Source organism: Fragaria vesca, linkage group LG3 (assembly GCF_000184155.1).
Source record: "Fragaria vesca subsp. vesca linkage group LG3, FraVesHawaii_1.0, whole genome shotgun sequence".
In the NCBI taxonomy this organism is placed as follows: Eukaryota; Viridiplantae; Streptophyta; class Magnoliopsida; order Rosales; family Rosaceae; genus Fragaria; species Fragaria vesca.
In genome coordinates, this window is record NC_020493.1 from 26572212 (window position 1) to 26593923 (window position 21712).

The 21712-nt window shown below is 38.3% G+C and overlaps 1 protein-coding gene across 1 annotated transcript; it reads right to left on the reverse strand.

The window, feature by feature from the left end:
• Positions 1-8948: 8948 nt before the first annotated feature.
• LOC101312135 lies at positions 8949-11021 on the reverse strand. The gene is made up of 2 exons (XM_004295126.1): positions 10744-11021; positions 8949-9328 (listed from the first exon to the last, which is right to left on the reverse strand). The coding sequence occupies exons 1-2, from the start codon at positions 10988-10990 to the stop codon at positions 9147-9149; spliced, it is 429 nt and encodes a 142-aa protein (XP_004295174.1). The 5' UTR covers positions 10991-11021; the 3' UTR covers positions 8949-9146.
• Between the last annotated feature and the right edge of the window lie 10691 nt (positions 11022-21712).

Genomic DNA, 21712 nt, shown 5'->3' on the forward strand with positions numbered 1-21712 from the left:
CTTCATCTTCACCTTAAATCATTTTCTTCTTCTTCTTTGCATTGAAGTGATGTGAACCGACCCAAGCTGCTGAGTGAGATATATATTTGATTCCCAGTATGATGAGATTAGCCTCTTAATAAATCTGTATCAACCAATCTTATTCCTCTAAATGCAATAGTTAACCAGCTGTGTTGTCTGTATATACAAATTATGAAACAATATATACCCATCTGGGGATTGTAGTACGTAATGAAGGGACCCCATTAGACATATACAGACGTATGATCGATTAAGGACTTTTCAGTATTCGAGTGTCCAGTTCATCTTTTTGACTTCAAACATTTCGAACTTGTGTGTTCATGTGTTGCCAATTTGACCATTACTTGATTCTTGAGAGATTTTGCTTCTGTCTGCAAAAAGGTTATAACTAGAAATAGTTATATTATGTTGATATTACCACGAGGTCTTTATTTCCATGCTACTTACTGTCGAAATCTCTGGATCTATATCTCTGTATGCAGCTCCGATATTTACTGCAGCTCTGATATTTACCAAATGAATTGACATCTTTGCTTTAGTCGGCTGCATCATTCATCTTTTAATTACAATAATTGTGTGTAGATTAGGTTCTGAAGGCATCCAATTGACTTCTTGCATAGAGGAATACAAACTTTAATTTGGAAATAAGAATAATTATGCTTTACGTTTGTCATAGTTCTCATTCTTGTATGTATTGTTCAATTACTTTGATCTATATATGTCTAATTGCTATTCGATTGCAAGGTTTCAAGCTGTATATGTTTGATCTTGTAACTAGCTTGGTCCAGTGAAGCTATCAATTAACAGTAACATTGACATAGCCCGGCCGGCCGAGTGGAACGTGGAACCAGTCCTAAAACAAAAATTATACCTATTTTTGTTTATCTTGTTTGCTAAAGTCTTCCATTCATATCTCAAACCAATCAAATTTCCATTTTCACTTTGCTCTATATAGTCACATATTTTCTTTTTGGCTAATAAAGCTAGTCATATCTTACCATTCAAATTCACCTTACACTTTTATACATCTCTCTACCTCTTTTTTTTGTCTGTCGCTTTCTCTCTATCTGTCTCTCTCAATACATTGATTATCAAAATTGAGTCAAATGAATCAAGAAATAATAAGAATAATAAAGTTAGTTCTCATCTTCGAATAACACTAGCTAAATAATATATAATGTTCGACGCCTGCATTGTTAGCTATCAGATTTTAGTCCCTGTAAACTTGGTTCTTAAACCAACTATCAGATTTTAGTCCCTGTAAACTTGGTTCTTAAACCAACTTATGTCCTGAGGTTAAAGTCTAATCCAACCCATATATAATAAGACCCTTCCACTAAGGATTCAATATTGTGACTTATACGAGGGATGTGCTATTTGACAAACTTTTCGATCACAAAATCACATCTCTACCGTTCAATTTGTATGTCTATATGAGTAGATCACTCCTGCAAAATTTCAGAAATTTCGGTGATTGTTAAGACATTTAAAAGTGTGATTTATAATTGTAAGTATGAACGGTTTAGGTTTAGCAGATTTGGTTCGTCTATTGATTTAATTTTATTCGACACCTTAATGATTCACAAATTGGCTAAAAATTTACATAAATGATCTACATATGAAGACCAATAAATTAAATGATGGAGATTCAAAAATATAATAAAAAAAGTTTGTGAAATGTCCCATCCCTCGTATAAGTCGCAATGAGGTATCTCTTAGTGGAAAGTTCATGTATAAACACATACACAAAAAAAAAAAAAGGTATAAACACACACACACACACACACACATATATATATATATATATATATATATATATATATACACACACAAATGACCGGTCGTGTTCGTTTATAACTTCTAAAAAAAATAACGTATGTTGCAAAGTTGCAAATATTGGTGTAATACATATAATCTTAGGTAATGTCAAATCTAATTTCATAAATGTCGATCTCTGCTCTGTTAGGGTTTCTTGCTCATCAAAGTGATTGAGTCTGGTGAGAAATAAGACGACGGTGGCTTCTCCATTGTCGGAATTTGGAAGAGGCCATCGTGAGCCTGGTTGGTGGAGAGGATGCAATCCACGATGGTTTTTCGTATCTTTGTGGCCGACTTTTATCCAAGAAGGTACGGGCACTTCCATCATTCTCGACGACGATCTCCAATGTTTGGGGTTGGAAGGATAGAGTGATGATCCGGCAAGAGGAAGAGGATTTCTTTATCTTCCAATTCAAGGACGTGGAGGTGAAATATCAGGTGCTTTCTAGAGGCCCCTAGTTCTATAACAATTCCACGTTGCTGCTGGAAGATTATGATAGCTTCTTTGCCCTCGATGTGCAGATGTTGCATCTCCTTGAGGTGTGGGTGGCAGTGAGAGGGCTGGGGATTTTGATGAGGAATGAGAAAGCCCTAGCCCGGATCAGACACACACTAGGGGAAGTTGTTTGTGTCGACCATGGAGCAGTGCAGTGTAAGGGTGGACTTGGTCTCAACGGTTCAGCTTTTAAGCACGAACTGAAAACCAAACCCGAGGCTTCAGTTTCCTATTTTCTAAAACCAAAACCAGTAAAAGTATATAAAATCCGCTCTAGTCAAATAACCTACCATCGGTTCAGTTTCGATGTGGTTACAGTTACAGTTACAAAATTTACTATTCATAATACTTTTCGCATTTGGCTAAAGAACATAATAAAAAAAATATCAAAGTAGTGAATTACTAGTTCAATACTTCAAATAAATTACTTTAAGAGGTCCAAATAAGTAATTAAAAGAAAAAAGAAAGCTAAAGTTTATACATCATTCGTTTGATGACTCCAACATCCATAAAAAAAGAGAAGATCCCATAGGAGGGAATTAGGTTAGACTCCAACATCCATAATAAAAGAGAAGATTGCATAGGAGGGAATTAGGTTAGACTTAGACACTTAGAGACCATCCGCAAACCAACACCGCCCTGCTCGGTTCTGTGCAGCTGCCGACCGATGGCCCTGGTTCCATCTAATTCATGTTTCTCGGTGTTGGTCCGGTATGGTTTTGATCTTTTCGATGCCCAAAAGAGGTGGTCAGCCCTAGTGCAGCATAAATTAAGAGGTGGTCATAAGGGTTCGTGTGCGACAAGATGTGCAACAGAAGTTCTGGCCACGACCGAGGTTTGAATTCTCGCCTCTTGTTTTGGTGACGGATGAGCTGCAATATGAGAAAGTTCATGGGCTTTATGCGGCATGTGGGATGCTCGGGTGGTGGCGCTTGCAAGAAGCAGATGGCAAAGTTGTTGGGGGTGTTGGACATCGATCCACGTCGTGAGGGGAGGGTTTCAAAGGGGATGTTTATATAGGCGATTGTGGCGTCGTGCACAAAATCAGATTCGTCCTCGGCAGTATAGATTTGGTGCTGGTGTTTGAACCAGCTGGTTCAAGCAAATCTGTGCCGGAGGCGGACGCAAGCGACGACAACGTGGAAAGAGGTCTGAAAAGTTTGCTAAATTAGTGTTGACCGAGTTGACTGGGCTTGGTAGACCGGGTTTAAGTGCTAAATAGGTCGGGTGGGCTAATTTTGAGTTAATGTACTCAAGGTTCTCACCTACGACATGCATGGTTGCTTGGTCTGTGGGCTTCACTGGTTCTATTGAAGAGTGCTAAGGTATTGGGGGTTCAGAAAGGTGACAAGGTGTCTTTTCTGATGGGAAGTGACCAAGTCTAGCAGTAACAGCTCATGAGTTTCAGCTTGGTGAGTTAGTGAATGTTTTGGTCACTGTAGGGAAGACGCTAAAAAAGAGGGGTCATCCTAGTGATTGTTGCAACAATCTCAAGGCAAGCAAAGAGGGGAGGGAGAACAATGCAGGAAAGGGCCTGATCTGCGACTCGAAAGAGAATAAGCTTGAGATAATTTAGTTTTATTCTAGTATGGGGATGTCTCTATTAGGTGTTGAAATCTCTATGAGTCTTCTATTAGGTATCTAGTATTTGAGTGTACCACAATTGTGATTAACAAGTGAGGGGAGGGTTAGATGTGATTAAGCCGTGGAAGGCGAGGTATTTTCATTTCTGTGGAGGTTTGCTTAAATGCGAGCGTACTAGAGTTTTAAATTGTGTTTTGTTTCGTAGGTAAATCTAATTTCATACCAATTTTGCTTATGTAAGTTATGTAGACTATAGTCATGTTTGAGACGCAATTACAATAAAATGTGTTTGACACAATTTTGGTTTTGATATAATAAAATTAATTTTTGGCTTATAAAAAAAGGTTCTTATGTAGGCTTTTCATTGAGATCATCATCTTATGTGTGATGATGATAAAATATAAAGATTACATTGACATTACTCTTGAAATCTCTATTAGTCTTCTATTAGTGTAGTCTTTTCTTGTACCACAATGGTGTGATTGGCAAGGGAAGATTAGATGTGATTAAGCCGTACAAGGCGAGATATTTTTATTTTTGTGGAGGCTTTCCTAAATGCAAGCGTACTAGAGTTTTATAAGTGTGTTTTATTTCGTAGGTAAATCTAATTTTTGTACCCGTTTTTTTTTATGTACGTTGTGAAGACCGTGGTTATTTTTTTTTTGAGAAAGAGTAGACCATAGTCATTTGTAGGACACAATTACACTAAAATGTGTTCAAAACATTTTTGGTATTGATATAATAAAATCAATTTTGGCTTTAAGAAAAAAAGTTCTTTAGGTAGGCTTTTCGTGAATTGAGATCATCATCTTTGTGTGATAATGATAAAAAAAAACTCATGGTTCAGAACTCGTTACAATTATGTATTGAAAAAAAAAAAAAAAAACCTACGTTGCAATTTATTACAAACTAGCTAGCCTTTATGCATGTGCGCTAAAGTGTTGCATACAATATTTTAGGCCTCATCATTTGGCCCTAGCTTGCCCTAAAACCTGCCTTACCCTCTATGGTTGAAGCCCTACCCGGCCCTTCATTAGGGTGGGCCGGCCCTAGCCCTTCTCAAATAAGGTAGGGCAGGGTAAGAGTCAAGCAAATGAAACCCAGCCCTACCCTACGACCCTACCCTATTGAGCTCTTTAAGGGCGAGCCCAGCCCGGCTCTAATAATTTCTTATTTTTTCTATTGTTTAATATGTCTCTTATTTGTTAGATAGAATACAACTAATTTTCTTTTTTGTAATTGATTTTGCTAGCTTAATTTCTTCTATTTCCTTTTGCTTTGTTGAATAACGATTGTATTTTGATGATTTAGAGAGATAGTTCGTGAGATATATGAGTATAACTATTTAGATTAATATTTATAGATAGATGTCCTAGGTTAAATATGATTAAAGAATATGTTGTATTACATATAAGTAATTGTTGGGTAAAAATTGTAATCAAATGTACCCAACAAAATCTCACTCTATCTTATTAATTAAAATAGAGTTTTAATTATGTCTGGTTCGACCCATTCAGAATAAAATAAATTCCTTAATTACAACCCTTGCTTTCAAGGGAAGACCCTTTGATTCTAATTACAAAGTAACAAATGGGGAATGTGTGTTTGAGGGGAATTGCGACTGCACCCGATTTATTTTACAGGTTGCCTACGTACCCCATGAGGGATCAAGTCACTCGTAGTTCAAGTTTTATGGCTTTTGGGGTTTCGACGAAGTAGATGACTTATCGAAAAGTTTGGTTATGTGTTTGGGAATTTGGCTTGGAAAGAACCAAGGATTTGGCTTTAAATATGGTTGTATCCAGATTTAAATCTGGATTGCCTACATACCCTGTGAAGGGATCAAACCATTGTAGTTCGCAAATTTGGGTATTTTGAGATTTCTCGGTTTTGCACCAAGTTTAGATTTTTTGGTATTGAAGTTGGGTATTTTGATTTGGACACCCGGAACTTCAAGTAAACAAAAAGGACACCCAAAGACTTGTTTCTGTTTTGGACACCCGGTTTATTTCTTGGAGACCCGTCAACTAACTGCTTCCGCTCTTCTTATTTTTTCTTTTCTTCTCCCAGAACACTTCTGCTTCTTGCTGCAGTAGGAGGCGAGCTTGAAGGTTGAAAAGATGGGTTCGGATACAGAGACCAAATTGGAGTCGGATTCGAGGCTGGCAATTGGGTTTTATACACAAAATAGGTGAGAATTTGATTTCCCCCTTTTCCCCTTTCGATTTGTATGCATAGAAACTGAAATCTTGCTTTGGCCTTGATCGATTGGTGACGCCGAGCTTGAGGACTTTGGTGAGCTTGGGCTTCAAGGGAGGTGAATTGTGTGAGTCGTGCGCAGGGACAAGAGAATCGTCATTGCCGAAGTGGTGAGCCTCTAAACTTCTTGACTCTAACTGTTCTCCACACCATAAGTGGATTTTTGTCTTGTTCCCATTTGATCAACTTAATTGAGAACTCCACCTTTGTGCAGAACACCACCGCCCACTTTTCAATTGTTTCTTTGTAGAGGCCCCATACTTAGTTTATTATTTCTTAGTGGCCATCACTTAAAAGCACTGCAACCTTCTTTTTTTGTTTATAGTCCATCATCTCCTGCCTTACATTTAATCATAATATAGTCCATCATCTCCTGCTTTATCTTTGCAATGTCGGCACCTCTTCGAAGCGAAAGCTGCTGCAACCATATTGTTATCTTTTGGGTGTTTAACAGGCTTTGACTGCCCTCTTTGAGATTTACACCATATTTGTTTGCTATTGGCTTCTTCAACTTCAAGCTTGTGCTTAATAGAGTAGCTTGTTATGCAGGTATATGTAACAGGAGCATTGTGGATGTCATAGAGTTTGCTGCCAAGTTATGTTTATTTTGACAGGCTCTCTTTTGACTGTTGGAAGAACACCAGAATTATAGGCTCTCAAAACAAACAAGGGACTCAGAACTTTTATTTGAGGGTAAGCTCGTTATTTATTTGGTGAGTTTAATTTGGTGTTTGTGTGAGAATTCTGGGTTATGAAAGTTGGGAGAAAGCAAAAGGAAGGCTGAGGATTGCTTCTTGATTATATAGTGGTGCTTGGAAAGAATTTATTGTTTATTCACAAGAACTATGGCAAGAACCCATTAAGGTCCTCTGCCAATGTCTGAAATTTGTGGATGATTTCGACACCCTAAGGCACGCCGCATGGTTCTGTAACTGCTTCGAAGATTGTATCGGCACCCTAAGGCACGCCGTGTCAATTCCGAAACAGCACATCGATCAAAAGGATGAAGCAATGGGGTTCCCACCTTTTCAAGCTTCTGGTTTTCTCCTGTATTTGCCTCCTTCTTCTCCTTCTGTCGATCTCTGTTCTCCCCTTGGCTGGAACCATTTGACCTCTTTTTATATTGGAATGATGACTCAAGTTGAGTTTGAGTTATACTCTTGAATTTGACACGACTTGGAGTCCTCAGGGACAGCTGTGAATTCTGTAGTCTTTATCCAAGCGTCCATTGTTTGAGTCCCAAGCCAACTCTTATATTTGATGTGTTTGTTGTCATTGTGAAGTGGGCTAAAAGCCCCGACCCCTTTTTTAATTACCATTGATTTCCTCATTTTTTTGTATATCAACAGTAATATAATAGTTAAGCTAAATTGTGAGAAAAAAACTAGCCCTTCTCAGCCCTATTTAGCTTTATTTAAAGGGCGGGCTCTATTCGGCCTTTTTAACTCTAATGAAAGAGGCCGCAAAAAGTGCCTTTTTAACTCTAATGAAAGAGGCCGCAAAAAGTTCATATTCATGTTGCATACAAGTATACTCAATCTTCCCCACTGACCATTGTGAGTTTGTGACATTGTTCTTCATTTCCAACCCAAAAGTTTACCCCTATATATATCAATATGAAGTATGACGGTATGAACCAAATAACAATACCAAAGAAAAAAGAACAAGAAACCATCTCTGATTTATTTCACTATGAATTCAACAAACAACAATTCGGCACATCTATGTATTTGATTATGGGGTTTTTCTCACAATCTCCATACAACGAAAAAAAATCTCAGTCCTCAGAGTCTGTGTACTCCCCATCACAAACATCGTCGGAATCAAACTCGCCGTAGTCTTCATCATCACTCAACTCCACACTACTATCCTCCCCCTCCTCCTCATCGTCGCTACCGCGAGCTTGGAGCTTCCCGAGAGTAGAGTCCAATGCTCCGCCGAGTCTAAGCCCACCAACCATTGACGACGGTGGTTGTTGATAAAGATACTGGCGCAGACCCGAAAGGTGAGGAAGCGGTTTCTGATTGGAAGGCTGGATTGAATGAATGAGAGGTGGGTTTGTAGAAGTGGTCTTGGGGACAGCGGCGGCCAAGAAGGAGCTGCGGAGGAAGAGGAGCGGGGCTTTGGTGTCTTGGAGAACGGTTTTGGCTGCCATTGATTGATTGTGTGACTGTGACCGACTCTGTTTTCAAGTGTTTTGGTGGCTCCCAATGGGAATTGTGTGCTTTATATAGCGAAGGGTTTAGGGTTTTAGAAGGAAAGAAGTACATCATTTGGGTACAAAGCAACGAAGTCCATCATTAAGTAAAGCCCATCAATAAGACCCTAACTTTATCATAGCAACCGAGATCTAAATATAATGGTAACAAATTAACAATGTTACCAGGTTCCAGTAGTCACTATAATCTAGTTTCTTAGATTTTACAACATCATATCCTTATGAAACTTGTGTAACGGGCAATGTCTCATGAAGCCTTTCTCCTATTAGCAATTTAGCAGAGCAGTATGAAAGGTCTTCTAAATGAAAATACTAAAACACTGGTTTTTAGAGAACTTTCTTTACCATTATACAGTTTAACTTCTCAAAGGCAGTAAGTGGCTTGACTTGAATACTATTTACTAAGCATGGTGAAAATGAAAACTGATCAAATTGTAAACATTGAACAAACCTGTGAATTTCAATGTGATGAGTATCCTCTGGTAATTTTGGAAAAGGAGGAACATTCAGTCAATATATTACATAGTTTTATCTCAGATACAATGGAGATTGAAGTGGAACAGCATATCCCAGAGCCACCAAAATGACCAACAAAAACATCAAGCACCCTGCACCCGAAAGGATCTCACTGGCTAAAAGCTGAACTTCAAAACACCCTAAGCCATTTTCACTCGGAACTTACACCAACAATATTACTTGGGTTACCATAACCATTGGCATCACCGCATCAGGGACAATCAAACTACGGTTCTAGGAATCACTACATTGGCGCCGCAGATTCAGTTTTCGTGGTAAAATCCAAACTTCTTGGTTTTTGTAGCTTCGTTCCATTTTAAATTGCAATGTGCTTGAAATTTTGTTCTTGATTGTGGAAGTACTAGTAAGGTACTTAACGCAGCAAGTATGTTGTCGCCGAAGTTTATCTGCAATTTCTGCATTACATCCCCATGAAAGTTATGCAATACCGATTTCTCATGAAGTGTCTCTCATATCAGGATTTATCAGCAGTGCAGTTGAAAGGTCTTCTAAATGAAAATAGGTCTTCTAAATGAAAATACTAAAACACTGACTTTCATGAGCTTTCTTTACCATCATACCCATTTCTCAGAGGAAATTAGAGTTCAATCCACTGCACTAGTGGCTTGACTAAATTGTAAGCATGGTGAAAGTGAAAAGTGTTCCGATTGTGAACTTTGAACACTTGATGAATTTGAACTTCAAATGTTGTAACATTAAAGCACTACAAGAACTCTGTAATTCCATAACACAACCAATTTGAGAGCTCCCAAGAATAATGAGGAACATTTAGTCCATATACTGGACATGGATGCATCTTGTGGTCATATACATTTAAGATTTAAGTAGAAAAGCATAGCCCACCAAAGCCAGCAAAATGAAAGGAAAAAAAAAAAAACTTAATCAGTCAAAAGTTATGCAAACTCACTGTGTGAAGCTGAACTTCAAGACCACTCACCCTAGCCATTTTCACTACCACTCTAGCTTACACAAGGATTTCAATCCCATACAAAATCCCTATCCCCTAGCACAAAAACACCCCGTACCCCTCCGGCCACCTCTACTCTCATCAAGACCTCCACATAGCCCTCGCGACATCTCTACCAATGCATCCATAATGTCATACAATCAAAAACTACTCGATCAAAAACCCCACAACCACCATCTAACCCTGGATAAGAGTTATCCTTTGAATATTTTTGCCTTCCCTCTACTCTACTCTCATCACACTCATCTATTACTATTCCAAATCGGCACTCAAAGCGTTACTACCCTCACCTAGTTTATCCTTCAAAAACTCATTGACTCACAACATCCTCCCATCCACCTTGAGCCAATATTCACATCGCAATCTTTGGCTTCTGTTCTCATTGATGACCAAATCATACTCAACTTATGCCACTAAAACATTCCAATAAAATAAAAACGAATTCATACACCACTCTTGCAAAACAGAGCAACAGTCAATGCAAAACATGTACATTTGAAATTGCAAGACACATTTTACTTCCAGTAACAAACCTGCAATTACATGATAAAAAAAAAAAAAAAAAAAAGTACGACTTTCGAACACAACCCTTCTTCCTCAAATTCACAATACACACAATGTTCCAGTGTTACTTGCAAATACAAAATCTAATTAAAAAGGATTACTAGGGAGAATCCCTAGTGTTACGGAGTCTATAAACAATTCGACCTCTAGTAGTATCATAACGACTAACCTCAACTTTGACTCTATCCCCAGGCAATATCCTAATGAAACTCTTTCGGATTTTCCCAGAAATGTATCCTATGATGTTGTCCGCGTTGTCTAATCGGATTCGAAACATACCATTCGGGAGAGACTCAGTGACAAGACCCTCGGCGCTGAACTTCTGCTCCTCCACTTTGGGGGACTTGCTCATGGCAACGATGTTGGGACAACGTTTGGAGGTGAGGACCGAGGCTCCGAGGTGGAGTTGAGGTTTTGGGTTTGGTCGGAGTTTGAGATAGTTTGGTTGGAATTTGAGGGTTGGGGTTTTGGAGTGGAGGATTGGGTAGTGGAGTGAGGAGGAAGGTGATGATGTGGAGGTTAACATGGTGGTTGATGGGTGAGGAGGTCTGGTTGCTCTGTGTGTGTTTTTGTGGGTGGAGACCGAGAGAGAGGAGAGAAAAAGGTGAAGGGATTGGGTTGGGGATTTAAGGGAGATTCTTGAGAGAATGCTGAGGGTATTTCTGTACTCTCCACTGTTTCTTTAAGATACTGTAAATAATAAACAACAGGCCAAATAAGGTCACCACCGTTTTTAACAAAAAAAATAAGGTCACCACCGTTTGTGTATTTTCCACGGTTATAGGTATTTCATGATTGTTAATCAGTAGTAGTGACCGTTTTTGTTTCCTGACTTTCACATTAGGTTGTGGATACTCATTGTTTCACTCTCACATACTTATCTCATGCATGTATGATGTATCTGAATTGTGTTTAATGCAATGTATTATTTTTTACTTAAAAAAAAAAAAATTAACAGAACTTCCGATGCAACATATACTTCAACTATTAAACAATTGTGCATTACAAGCCATGGTGGAGAATTTTGCCGAACTTGAGCACTAGGATGGTGTCTCGGTTGCACCGGTTAAGAAGTTTGATTCTCTCTTGACATGTTTAAGACTAAATCTATGGCTTTGAGATGCAAGAGATTGCTAGTAATCTGGAATGTCTGTTCATCTTGGCCGTATCAAGGAAATGAGGGCTAAGAAAATGCTGACAACTTGACATACTGTAAGTTCATAGAGCTTACACACAAAAGCAGTCTTTGGAGCACAAACAACATTTCCTTATCCAAAAACGTCTGCAGAATTCAAACAGAGCAAAACTAGCACAAGAGCAGAGCTTACAGGGTTGGCATTTATAAGTAAAGCTTACAATTTGTTTTCGGACGCAAAAAAATGCTCTAAAAAACAAGACTAAAAAGACAAATAACAAAGGAAAATAAAATAGCAGGAAATAGCGAAGTTGTCCAGTTCTATTTAAAGTCTCCATACTGACAGGAACTCAGTATTGTGTGACAAGAACACATGGTAATTAGGCTTCAACCACATTTTGGAACCTTCTTATCACCCAACTCCCTCAACTTTTGAGGAAGAAAGCAACGACCCCCAAACTTCTGCTGCAAGAAGATGATCATAGAAAACAGTAGAGCTCCCATAGGAATAATGATATCCCATGTAGTGGAGTAAAATCCAGCCACAGGACTTGCAAAAACATATGGCTCTTCCAAGACCAAATCAGAGCTGCCAGTCCTGTAAAGATCATATGCGTGTGGCAGGATTCGAATGATGGTTGTTCCGATGTAGAATCCAGCTGACAAAGCTTTTCCCTTTGATTTGCAGACCATGTTGAGTAGAATTTGAGGAACCAGAAAGCCATCCAACACCAAACCAGCATAAGCACCATAGTTACTTGAATCCAAAATGGGATACTCTAGACTTGAAATCATCAGAAGCGCCATAGCAGCTAAAATCCCAATCGCATATACTGATACAGCCTTCTTCTCCGCATCCCAAAGCTCCTTCAAGGTATCTTTCGAAGATCTTGCTGACCATGTTTGCTGAAAAAGGCGGAATTGCAACAAGAAAGCTAACATTGTCATAACTGTAATTGCCATCAGATATGCCTGATCAATTTGAAGCCATCCATCACTTCCAATGAACATGCCCTGGTGGTTGGTGCTATAGTTGAAGATGGCATTGAAGTAATATATGAGAGGTTTCAAGTACCCAAGGGTTAGAATTAGCAGCATCAGTAGTGAAATTGAGGGAAGCATATCAGGACGTTTCTTCACATGGAAGAGTTGTAATGCCCCAAAAACATATGCAAGTGCGGTGGATATAAGAACCAAGGTTGTCTCCACCTCCATCCTATGAATGGATCGATCTGCTTCAGCCATGAACATGTCATCTGAAGACAAATCCAAACGTTCAAAATGAAGAGGATCAGACTTTTTCCGTGTGCTTTCAATGCTCCCCTTGACATAACCTGAGATCATCCTCTCTGGAGTTGCTGGAGGTAACTGAAGTTTGAGTAAAATCTCACAATCAACAGAATCATCAGTTGACTGTTGATTTATTGGGCCTATATTTCGGCAGCCTACCATGCACATGCTTCCTTCTGTATCATCATAGACCCCTTCAGCAGATATCACATCTACAATTGATACATTACTCACATTGATGAATACAATGAAGCTAACATTATAGGGGCCCCGCTGGTTAAAGGCAAGTGAGTGTGCATCTTCAATATAATGTCCCCATTTATAAAACCAATTTCCTGCAGAAAGAGGATAAGACCTGCCCCGATCCACTTCGCTTTTAGATCTTTTGAAAAAAATTTGGAACCTCATGTCATATAGAAAGGGATTTGGGTATACCTTGGTTTTGTAATCAGTGGGAGCAGTGCTCTTCTCTCTGGGGCACAGCTTGGTTACCTTCTCAATTTGGGTATACTCATATTTCAGACCTGCAGGTTCATAGACTGCATCATAATTCATAAGACTACCAAATGTAATATTTTCAAAGTAACCCGACTCTACCACAGCTTTGTTGCTCCAAATGTGTCCTGCAGCCTCTCTGGTATCTCTGATAGTCCATATTCCAGGAAACGTCAAGGTCAGTCTTGTAGAGCAATCACCTACATGAGAGTTGTTGAATGAATTTGTGGCATCCAAGAAATGACAGGCAACAACTTGTAGCTGAGTTTTGTTTACATCCCATGATCCCTCCCCAACCAAAGTCGTATTGGGATTGAAATTCTTCTCATACCAGTGTTTTCTCTGGTCTGCAAATTCTACCAGAACTCTCAACCTCCGATTATCTTCCAAACATTCAATGCCCCTTAATGCAACAATGCTAGGGAAATAAGCAGACCCAGAAAGAGGAGTAGTGCAGTTCTTGGCAGAAAGGCAGTGGCTCGAGTACTGAAGATAATATCCTGGTCTGCTCCTGAGATTACAGAACAGAAATTATCCATTTGCAAAGAACCTGTGGGAGCAGCACTTTCACCAGTGGAGCTGTTATTATCAGATATATATATATATTAGAAACCAAAGTGTACTGATAGTTCATACGAGGAAGCATCAAAACTGAGACTGGTTCAAAATAATTGGGTTGTTTCTGAGAACTCATCAAGCTCTCCAGGGTTCCACTAATCAAACTCGTAACACTAGTGAAATTCATGAGATTATGCAACTTGAGAAGAGCAGGAACATCACTAAGCAGGTCACCTTGGTTTGAGTAGATAGTACCTGATCCAGCCATGCAAAGCTTTCCAGAAGATGATGACCAGAAACCATTCAGTGCAAATCTTATAGGACTTTGAGGCAGGCGGTTTTTAAGGGTTCCCATGTGGTCAGTGTCTCTTTGAAATTGAAGACTTCCGTGAACCTCAAGTAAGTCTTGTACATCTGTTTCTTCAACACTCCAGACATCAAACTCAACTGGATATGATGGCTCTTGATTGTGTTGATATCCTCTCTTTGGACTACGAATGCCACTGCTACTGCCACCAGCAGCATAATAACCTGTATGGCTAAGGACAGACGGATCAAAACTGGCATATCTTATTGGAATTGATTCAGGAACAGTTGAAGCACAATGATCAGCATAAGACAGTATATCAGGTATAGCAGAAGATGAAAATGAGTTCAAAGATGCGGTGAAAACAAAGAGGAATATGAGAGGCTTTGGCACTGTGTACCACATATTTACAGAGGTGGTAGCAGAAAACTTATACTCCCTGGACATAGTTATACTTTCTATCTTCCCTCCTTTAATATAAGAATGATAAACGTTGTCTCAACTCTCAACTCTGATATTCTAACCCCTCCCCTATGTTTTGTTGGTTATGCATTTAGCATTGTCCTCATTAATCCGTATTGGCTAAAGGGATAAACTACATTTCAAATTAGCTTTTGTTTTGTCTGTCATCAACTCATCTGTAAAATGGCTTCTCTACCAACTAAAACAAACAAAACCAATGACTGTGAAAACAAAGCTCGATTTTTCTTTTTCTTTTTTGGCATTAAGGCAGATTACAAAGAGAAAATAACAATAGTTTCTATCAATATTGACTACATTTCTTCTGTTTGAATTTTTGGTTCAGTGTAACTATTGTGTGAATGATCATATAATCACCAAATTACAACAACCAATTGCTGCAAGAAACCAAAAATTTAAACAATTTGATTCCTTAATATTAAACAAAAGCTATATATACCTCAAGTTATGTAAATTGCTCTTCGTTCATACAAAGAGAATGTAAATAACCAATTTGAGACTAATAACCAAATCAATAACCAACGTTTCACAGAAGAATTCGGCTCACTAACCTCTATTGTGGAAAAGAACACTATAGTTATGCTTCAGTTACTTTAGGAGCGTTCTCGTATGCACCAGGAAGCCACCATTGTTTATACTGTAATTACTATTACTATCGATCAGTACTATCCATTAAGATTGCTCCAAAGTAAAACATTAGAGGTACTGGTTGGAATTAGAGCATTAACCCACATGAAAAGTTGCAATGCCCTGAAAACACATGCTGGTGTGATGGATATTAGAACCAAAGTGATCTCCACCTCTGATTTAGGATGCAACCACAGCTGCGACCTTGCACCTTGCTCATACTTGTCAACAAAGTTGAAAAGTGTAATCTATTTGATTAGAAGTACTTGTATGCCAACTGAAGTATAAAAGTGTAACTCATTTGATTGTACCTGTGTATTGCATATGGTGTATAAAGTGCTAATATGTTTACTATGAGTTCATAGAGCCTGCCTTCTTTCTTCCGGGAACACAACAATCACTTCTGAAGGACAGACACCATTTTTCTAGCACTAAAATAAAATAGACATCAAAAGGGAATGCGTGAAAGCTTGCAGTGTGGACATCAAAGACAGACAACAATAAATGGCAAAGGCTGACATTTTATTTTCGGACTGAAAACACCTAAATGCACAAAATAAGAAATAACGAAACAAAATAGCAGCAAACAGTGGAGTAGAACAATTTCAAATGAAGTCTCCATACTGACAGAGCATCCACTGATGTGGAATGATCAGAAATGGAGTTATTTGACAAGAAAATATAGGCAATTAGGCTTCAAGAACTTTCAGGACCTTCTCATATGCACCCAACTCTCTCAACTTCTTAGGAAGAAAGCAACGGCCCCCAAACTTCTGCTGTAAGAAGATGATAACACAAAACAGTAGAGGTCCTATAGGAATAATGACATCCCAATCAGTACAGTAAAAACCAGTCCCAGGTCTTGCAAAAACGTATGGTTCTTCCAAGACAAAATCAGTGTTGCCAGTCCTGTAAAGATCATATGCATGTGGTAGGACTCGAACAAGAGTTGTTCTAATGTAGAATCCAACTGACAGAGCTTTTCCCTTTGAGTTGCAGACCATGTTGAGTAAAATTTGAGGAAACAGAAAGGTATCCAACGATAAACCAGCATAAGCACCATAGCTGCTTGAACCCAAAATGGGATGCCCTTGAGGACCTGATTTCATCAGAAGCGCCATAGCAGCTAGAACTCCTAGGGCATATACTGATAAAGCCTTCTTCTCCACATCCCAAAGCTCCTTAAAGGTTCCATTTGCAGACCTTGCTGACCAAGTTTGATGCAAAAGGAGGAAATGTAACAAGAAAGCTAACATTGTTATTACTGATATTACCATCAGAGTTCCCAGATCAGTTTGAAGCCATCCATCACTTCCTATGAACGCGTGTTGGTAGTCGGGGTCATAGGTGAAGATGGCTTCAAAGGAATACATAACATGAATCATGTAGCTAAGGATTAGAATTAGCAACATCAAGATTGAAATGGAGGGGATCACACCAGGACGTTCCTTCACATGGAAGAGTTGTAATCCCCCAGAGAGGCATGCAATTATGGCGGATATAAGAACCAAGGCAATTTCTACCTCCAACCTCTCATGGGATTAATCTGCCTCAGCCATATACGCGTGAGGTGAAGACAAATCCAAACGCTCAAAATAAAGAGGATCAGGCTTGTTCCGTGTGCTTTCAATGCTTCCCATGATATAACCTGAGATCTTTCTCCTTGAATTTGCTGGAGGCAACTGAAAATTGAGTAGAATCTCAGTCTACAGAATCCTTTGTCGGCTGTTGAATTATCGGGCCTAGATTTCGACAGCCTACCATGCACAAGCTTCCTTCTGTAACATTATAGACCCCTTCAGCAGATATCATATCCGTAATTGATAGATTACTCAAGTTGATAAATACGAGGAAGCTCATATTGTAGGAGGTGCTGTGGTCATATGCATCTTCAACTGTATATGTTCCAGGTCTGTACAGCTGATCTCCAACAGAAAGAGGTAAAGAAGAGCCCCATTCCACCTCCCTTTTGGATTTTCTAGAAAACATATGTAATCTCATGTCATCAAAAAATGGATTTGGATATATCTCAGTGTTGTAATCAACAGTGATCTTCTCTCTGGGGCACAACTTGGTTACCTTCTCAATTTGGGTATCCTCATATTTCTGATGAAAGTTGAACACTTCCATCATAAGGCATAAGACTACCAAATGTAATCTTTTCGAAGTAACCAAACTCTGCCGTAGCTTTGTTGCTCCAAATGTATCCTGCAGCGTTTCTGGTATCTCCAATCGTCCATATTCCAGGAAAGGTCAAGCTGATGCTTGTTGAGCAATCACCCACTCTAGAATTGTTGATTGAATCTATCGCATCCAAGAAATGACAAGCAACAACTTGTAACTGATTTTTCTATGCATTCCATGACCCCTCCCCAACCAAAGTTGCATTGGGATTGAAAGTCATCATATACCAGTGTTTTCTCCAGTCTGCGAATTCTATCAGAACTCTCAACCTTCGGTTATCTTCCGAGCACTCAATACCCCCTAGTGCCACAAAGCTAGGGAAAATTCCAGAACCAGAAAGTGGTGTACTGCAATTATATGCAGAAAGGCAATGGCTCGGATATTGGAGATAAAATATTGGTACTACTCCTGAAATTACAGAACAAAATTTATCCATTTGTAAAGAACCTGCAGGAACACCACTTTCACCGGGAGACCTGTTACCATCAGATTCATTTGAAACCAAAGTGTACTGGTAGTTCATACGAGGAAGCAGCATAATAGAGATTGGTTCAAAATAACTTTCTGACTCGTCAAGCTCTCCAAGGTTCTATTTATCAAACTTGTAACACTAGTGAAATTCAAGAGATTCTGCAACTTGAAAAGAGCAGGAACATCGTTGATCAGATCACCTTGCGTCGAGTAAATAGAACCTGATCCAACCATGCAAAGCCTTCCAGATAGTTCTGACCAGAATCCACTGAGTGCAAATCTTATTTGAGTTTGGGGCAGCTGATTTGCGACATTTCCCATGTGGTCAGTGTCTGGTTGAAATTGAAGGCTTCCCTGAACCATGAACAAGTCTTGTACATCAGTTTCTTTAACACTCCAGGCATTGAACTCGATAAGATTTGGGGGCATGTGATTAGGTAGATATGATGGTTTTGGACTACGAATTCCATTGCCGCTGCCACCACCAGCATAGTAACCTGTATGGCTACGGACAGAGGGATCAAAACTGGCATATCTTGTTGGGGTAGATACAGGAACAGTTGAAGCACAATGATCAGTATAAGAGAGTTTATGATGTGTAGCAGAGGATAAAACTAAGTTCAAAGAAAATGTGGTGAAAACAAAAAGGAATATGAGAGGCTTTGGGAGTTTGTACCACATGTTTAAAGAGGTGATAGCAGAAAACTTATACTTCCTGAAGAAGTTATAGTTTCTTTCCTTATTTATAATGGAAATGGATGAAGTACAGTAACAAGAACAAAATGCAATGCCATGTCAAATTACAGTGATACTAGTATTTAACATTGTCTGTACTCTAATAATTTGATCCCTCTCCCGATATTCCACTTAGCATTGTTGGTAATTTCGTATTATACCGTTTCATTACAAGACTATTGATTAAAAAAAGATGAACTATATTTCAATGTTAAAGAAATAAAAAAAAAAGAAAAAGTAAAACAGTCAAAACCTAGACCTAGACTCTGAAAACAAAGCTAAATATTGTTTTTTTAATGCGTAAAAGGGATAAAGATGATTGCGTTGTAGGAAAGAAATATATTGGACCTCTCATAACCAAAGAAAACAACAAAAGCCAAGACTGAGAATACAAAGATCTACTTTTGGTCTTTTCCCTAAAATGGATAATTCTGCAGAGAAAAAGTAAAGGAAACAATTCAGGGAAATAATAATTGCACTCAGAAACAAATATATTCTCAAGGCGATAACCAACATTGCATATTCCACTCTCTCTGGCCAAAGGCTATTGACAACATCAATGTATATCTACCTGCAGGGTAGTCATAACTATGTTGAGGAAATTAATAAAGCATACCTGTATCAAAGATATTCCTCTGGAAAAGAACAATCCCAGATAATATTGCCAAGAACAAGCTAGAAGCCAATGAGACAGATGCTAAGAACAAGTCATAGAATTTAAAAAAGGTTAGAAAGTTGACCTCAATCCGATACCATTCTGCTAACTTCTAATGCATTCTACTGCCATAGAACTATACACAAGGAAAGAACTTTTGTGATCTTGGGCCACATGATTGGCTTATTACCGACATAATCAAAGAGAATTGATCTTACAAACACCATAAGACAGAAAACTAACTTCATGTTCACTATATAGCATTTACAATAGTTGATTCGGAAAGAGGTGCCAAACCTTGGGTCATACCAAATTTAAAAGAGAAAGATACATAGAGAAAATAACCTTTTAATGAAAATGAATCAATCCAAAATTCAGATAGAAATAGGCTATTGTCATGTTCGGTATCAACATTAAATTTCATTAAGGAGTTCTATAAATCTTCAATGTAATGCATACCAATTCAATAAACTGGAAGACATAAACTACATCAATTTGTGTATTTATATAAAGGGGTAAATACGAAATCACTTCAGAGACATAAATTTGATTTACTTTGCTAATAAAAGGGAAAAGCCTGCATTTTGAAGAGAAAAAAAGAAGACTAAGAACTATCCAGACCTTTGTATCAGGAATTCAGGATTTAAGCACTACTTAGCCTCAGCAACAGGATATGATACAAATTTCTGACCAAAAGCCTAGATGCTTAGCATAAGAAAGAAAATAACTGAAGCATATAATGACAGAGCATCCACAAGCATACAATGACAGAACATCCACGTGTAATGAATTACCAGAAGTGGAGTATTATTCGACAAAACCCTTAGGTGGTTACTGGTTAGGCTTCAATTACTTTTGGAATTTTCTCATATGCACTCAACTCTCTCAAGCTTTCAGGAAGAAAACAACGACCACCATACTTTTGCTGCAAGAAAATGATGACCGCAAACACTAGACCTCCAATAGGAATTATGGCATCCCAAGTAGTGGAGTAAAAACCAACAGAAGGAATTGCATAGATGAACGGCTCTGCCAAGACCCAACCAGAGATGTGAATCCTGTAAAGATCATATGCATGTGGCAGGACTCCAACAAAAGTTGTTCCAGAATAAAATGAAACTGGCAGAGATTTTTACTTCAATTTTCTACTTCAGCTGTATTTCGTTGCTTATATGATTAACTATTACAGTTTAAAAAATTATGAAAGTAAAAACAATACAACTAAAAATCACAAATACCAATTGCAGCAAGAAAACAAAAGAGCAATCAATTAATGAACTGACCATGATATTGGAATGCTAACAGAAGATCAGCAGCTATAGTCTGGTTATCCTAATGAGAATGTAAACGACACAATGAGATGAATGTAGATGCATACCGTAGGAGACATTACCTTGTACAGCAGTGTGAAAGCACTGCATATCTGGGTACTTGGCGTCGTGTATATAGATATTTTATAATACCTCCACCAATGTATGTACTGTCATTTTATAATTGTTTGTATACTATTGTTTCTTCAAGTTGAATTGAAAGTGAACCATAAGAAAGTGTTACAAATTACATCGTTTATTTGACTTCCAAATAAAGATTTGCTAACCCAAGAACACTGAAACAAACTGGTGAATGTTTGTATTTTGGTTATTTGGTAACTTGTCATTTTAGGAACAGACAAAACCCAAGATCGCAAAAACAAAGATGAATTTCGTATTTTGGTTATTAGGTAACTTGTCATTTTAGGAACAGACAACCCAAGATTGCGAAACAAGGATGAATTTTGTATTTAGCCTGAAAGCGATATAGAAGAAGGGTAAATTGCAGGAAAAAAACATGGGGAAACAACGAATGCACTCCGAACCATGTTCTTACACTTATGTCACAAAGCGCATGAAATTACATGTGGAGGTGAATATCCAGAAAGAGAAACAAGTATCACAAAAGAAAAAGGGTATGGCCTAATTTTCTTGTTCAAGTTTTCTATTCCGGTGGGAAAAATGATGAAATCAAACACCATGAAGCCATCAATTCCAGGAAGAAAAATAAACATTCAATCACCTTGATCTTAAAAAATGCTAACAGAATGAGAGTCTAAATAACACTAAGCAACTAATGGGCAACATTGCATGTGCAACTTGATCAAATTTAGAGGCTTTCATCTCAACACCCATATAAAACTTGAATCAAGATACTGCCTGATCCTGAAAGCATTAAACTAATGACAATGAGTAACAGTAATTGAAATAAAAGCATAATTGTGTGAAAGATTTTAAGAGAGAAACCAAGAAAGCCCAAAAATTTAATCAGCAAGAAAAAG

Coding starts and splice junctions, on each gene's coding strand:
- LOC101312135 (XM_004295126.1), bottom strand. CDS start 10,990: ATGTTAACCTCCACATCATCACCTTCCTCCTCACTCCACTACCCAATC. Junction 9,329..10,743: donor CACTGAGTCTCTCCCGAATG/GTATGTTTCGAA, acceptor GATGTAATGCAG/AAATTGCAGATAAACTTCGG.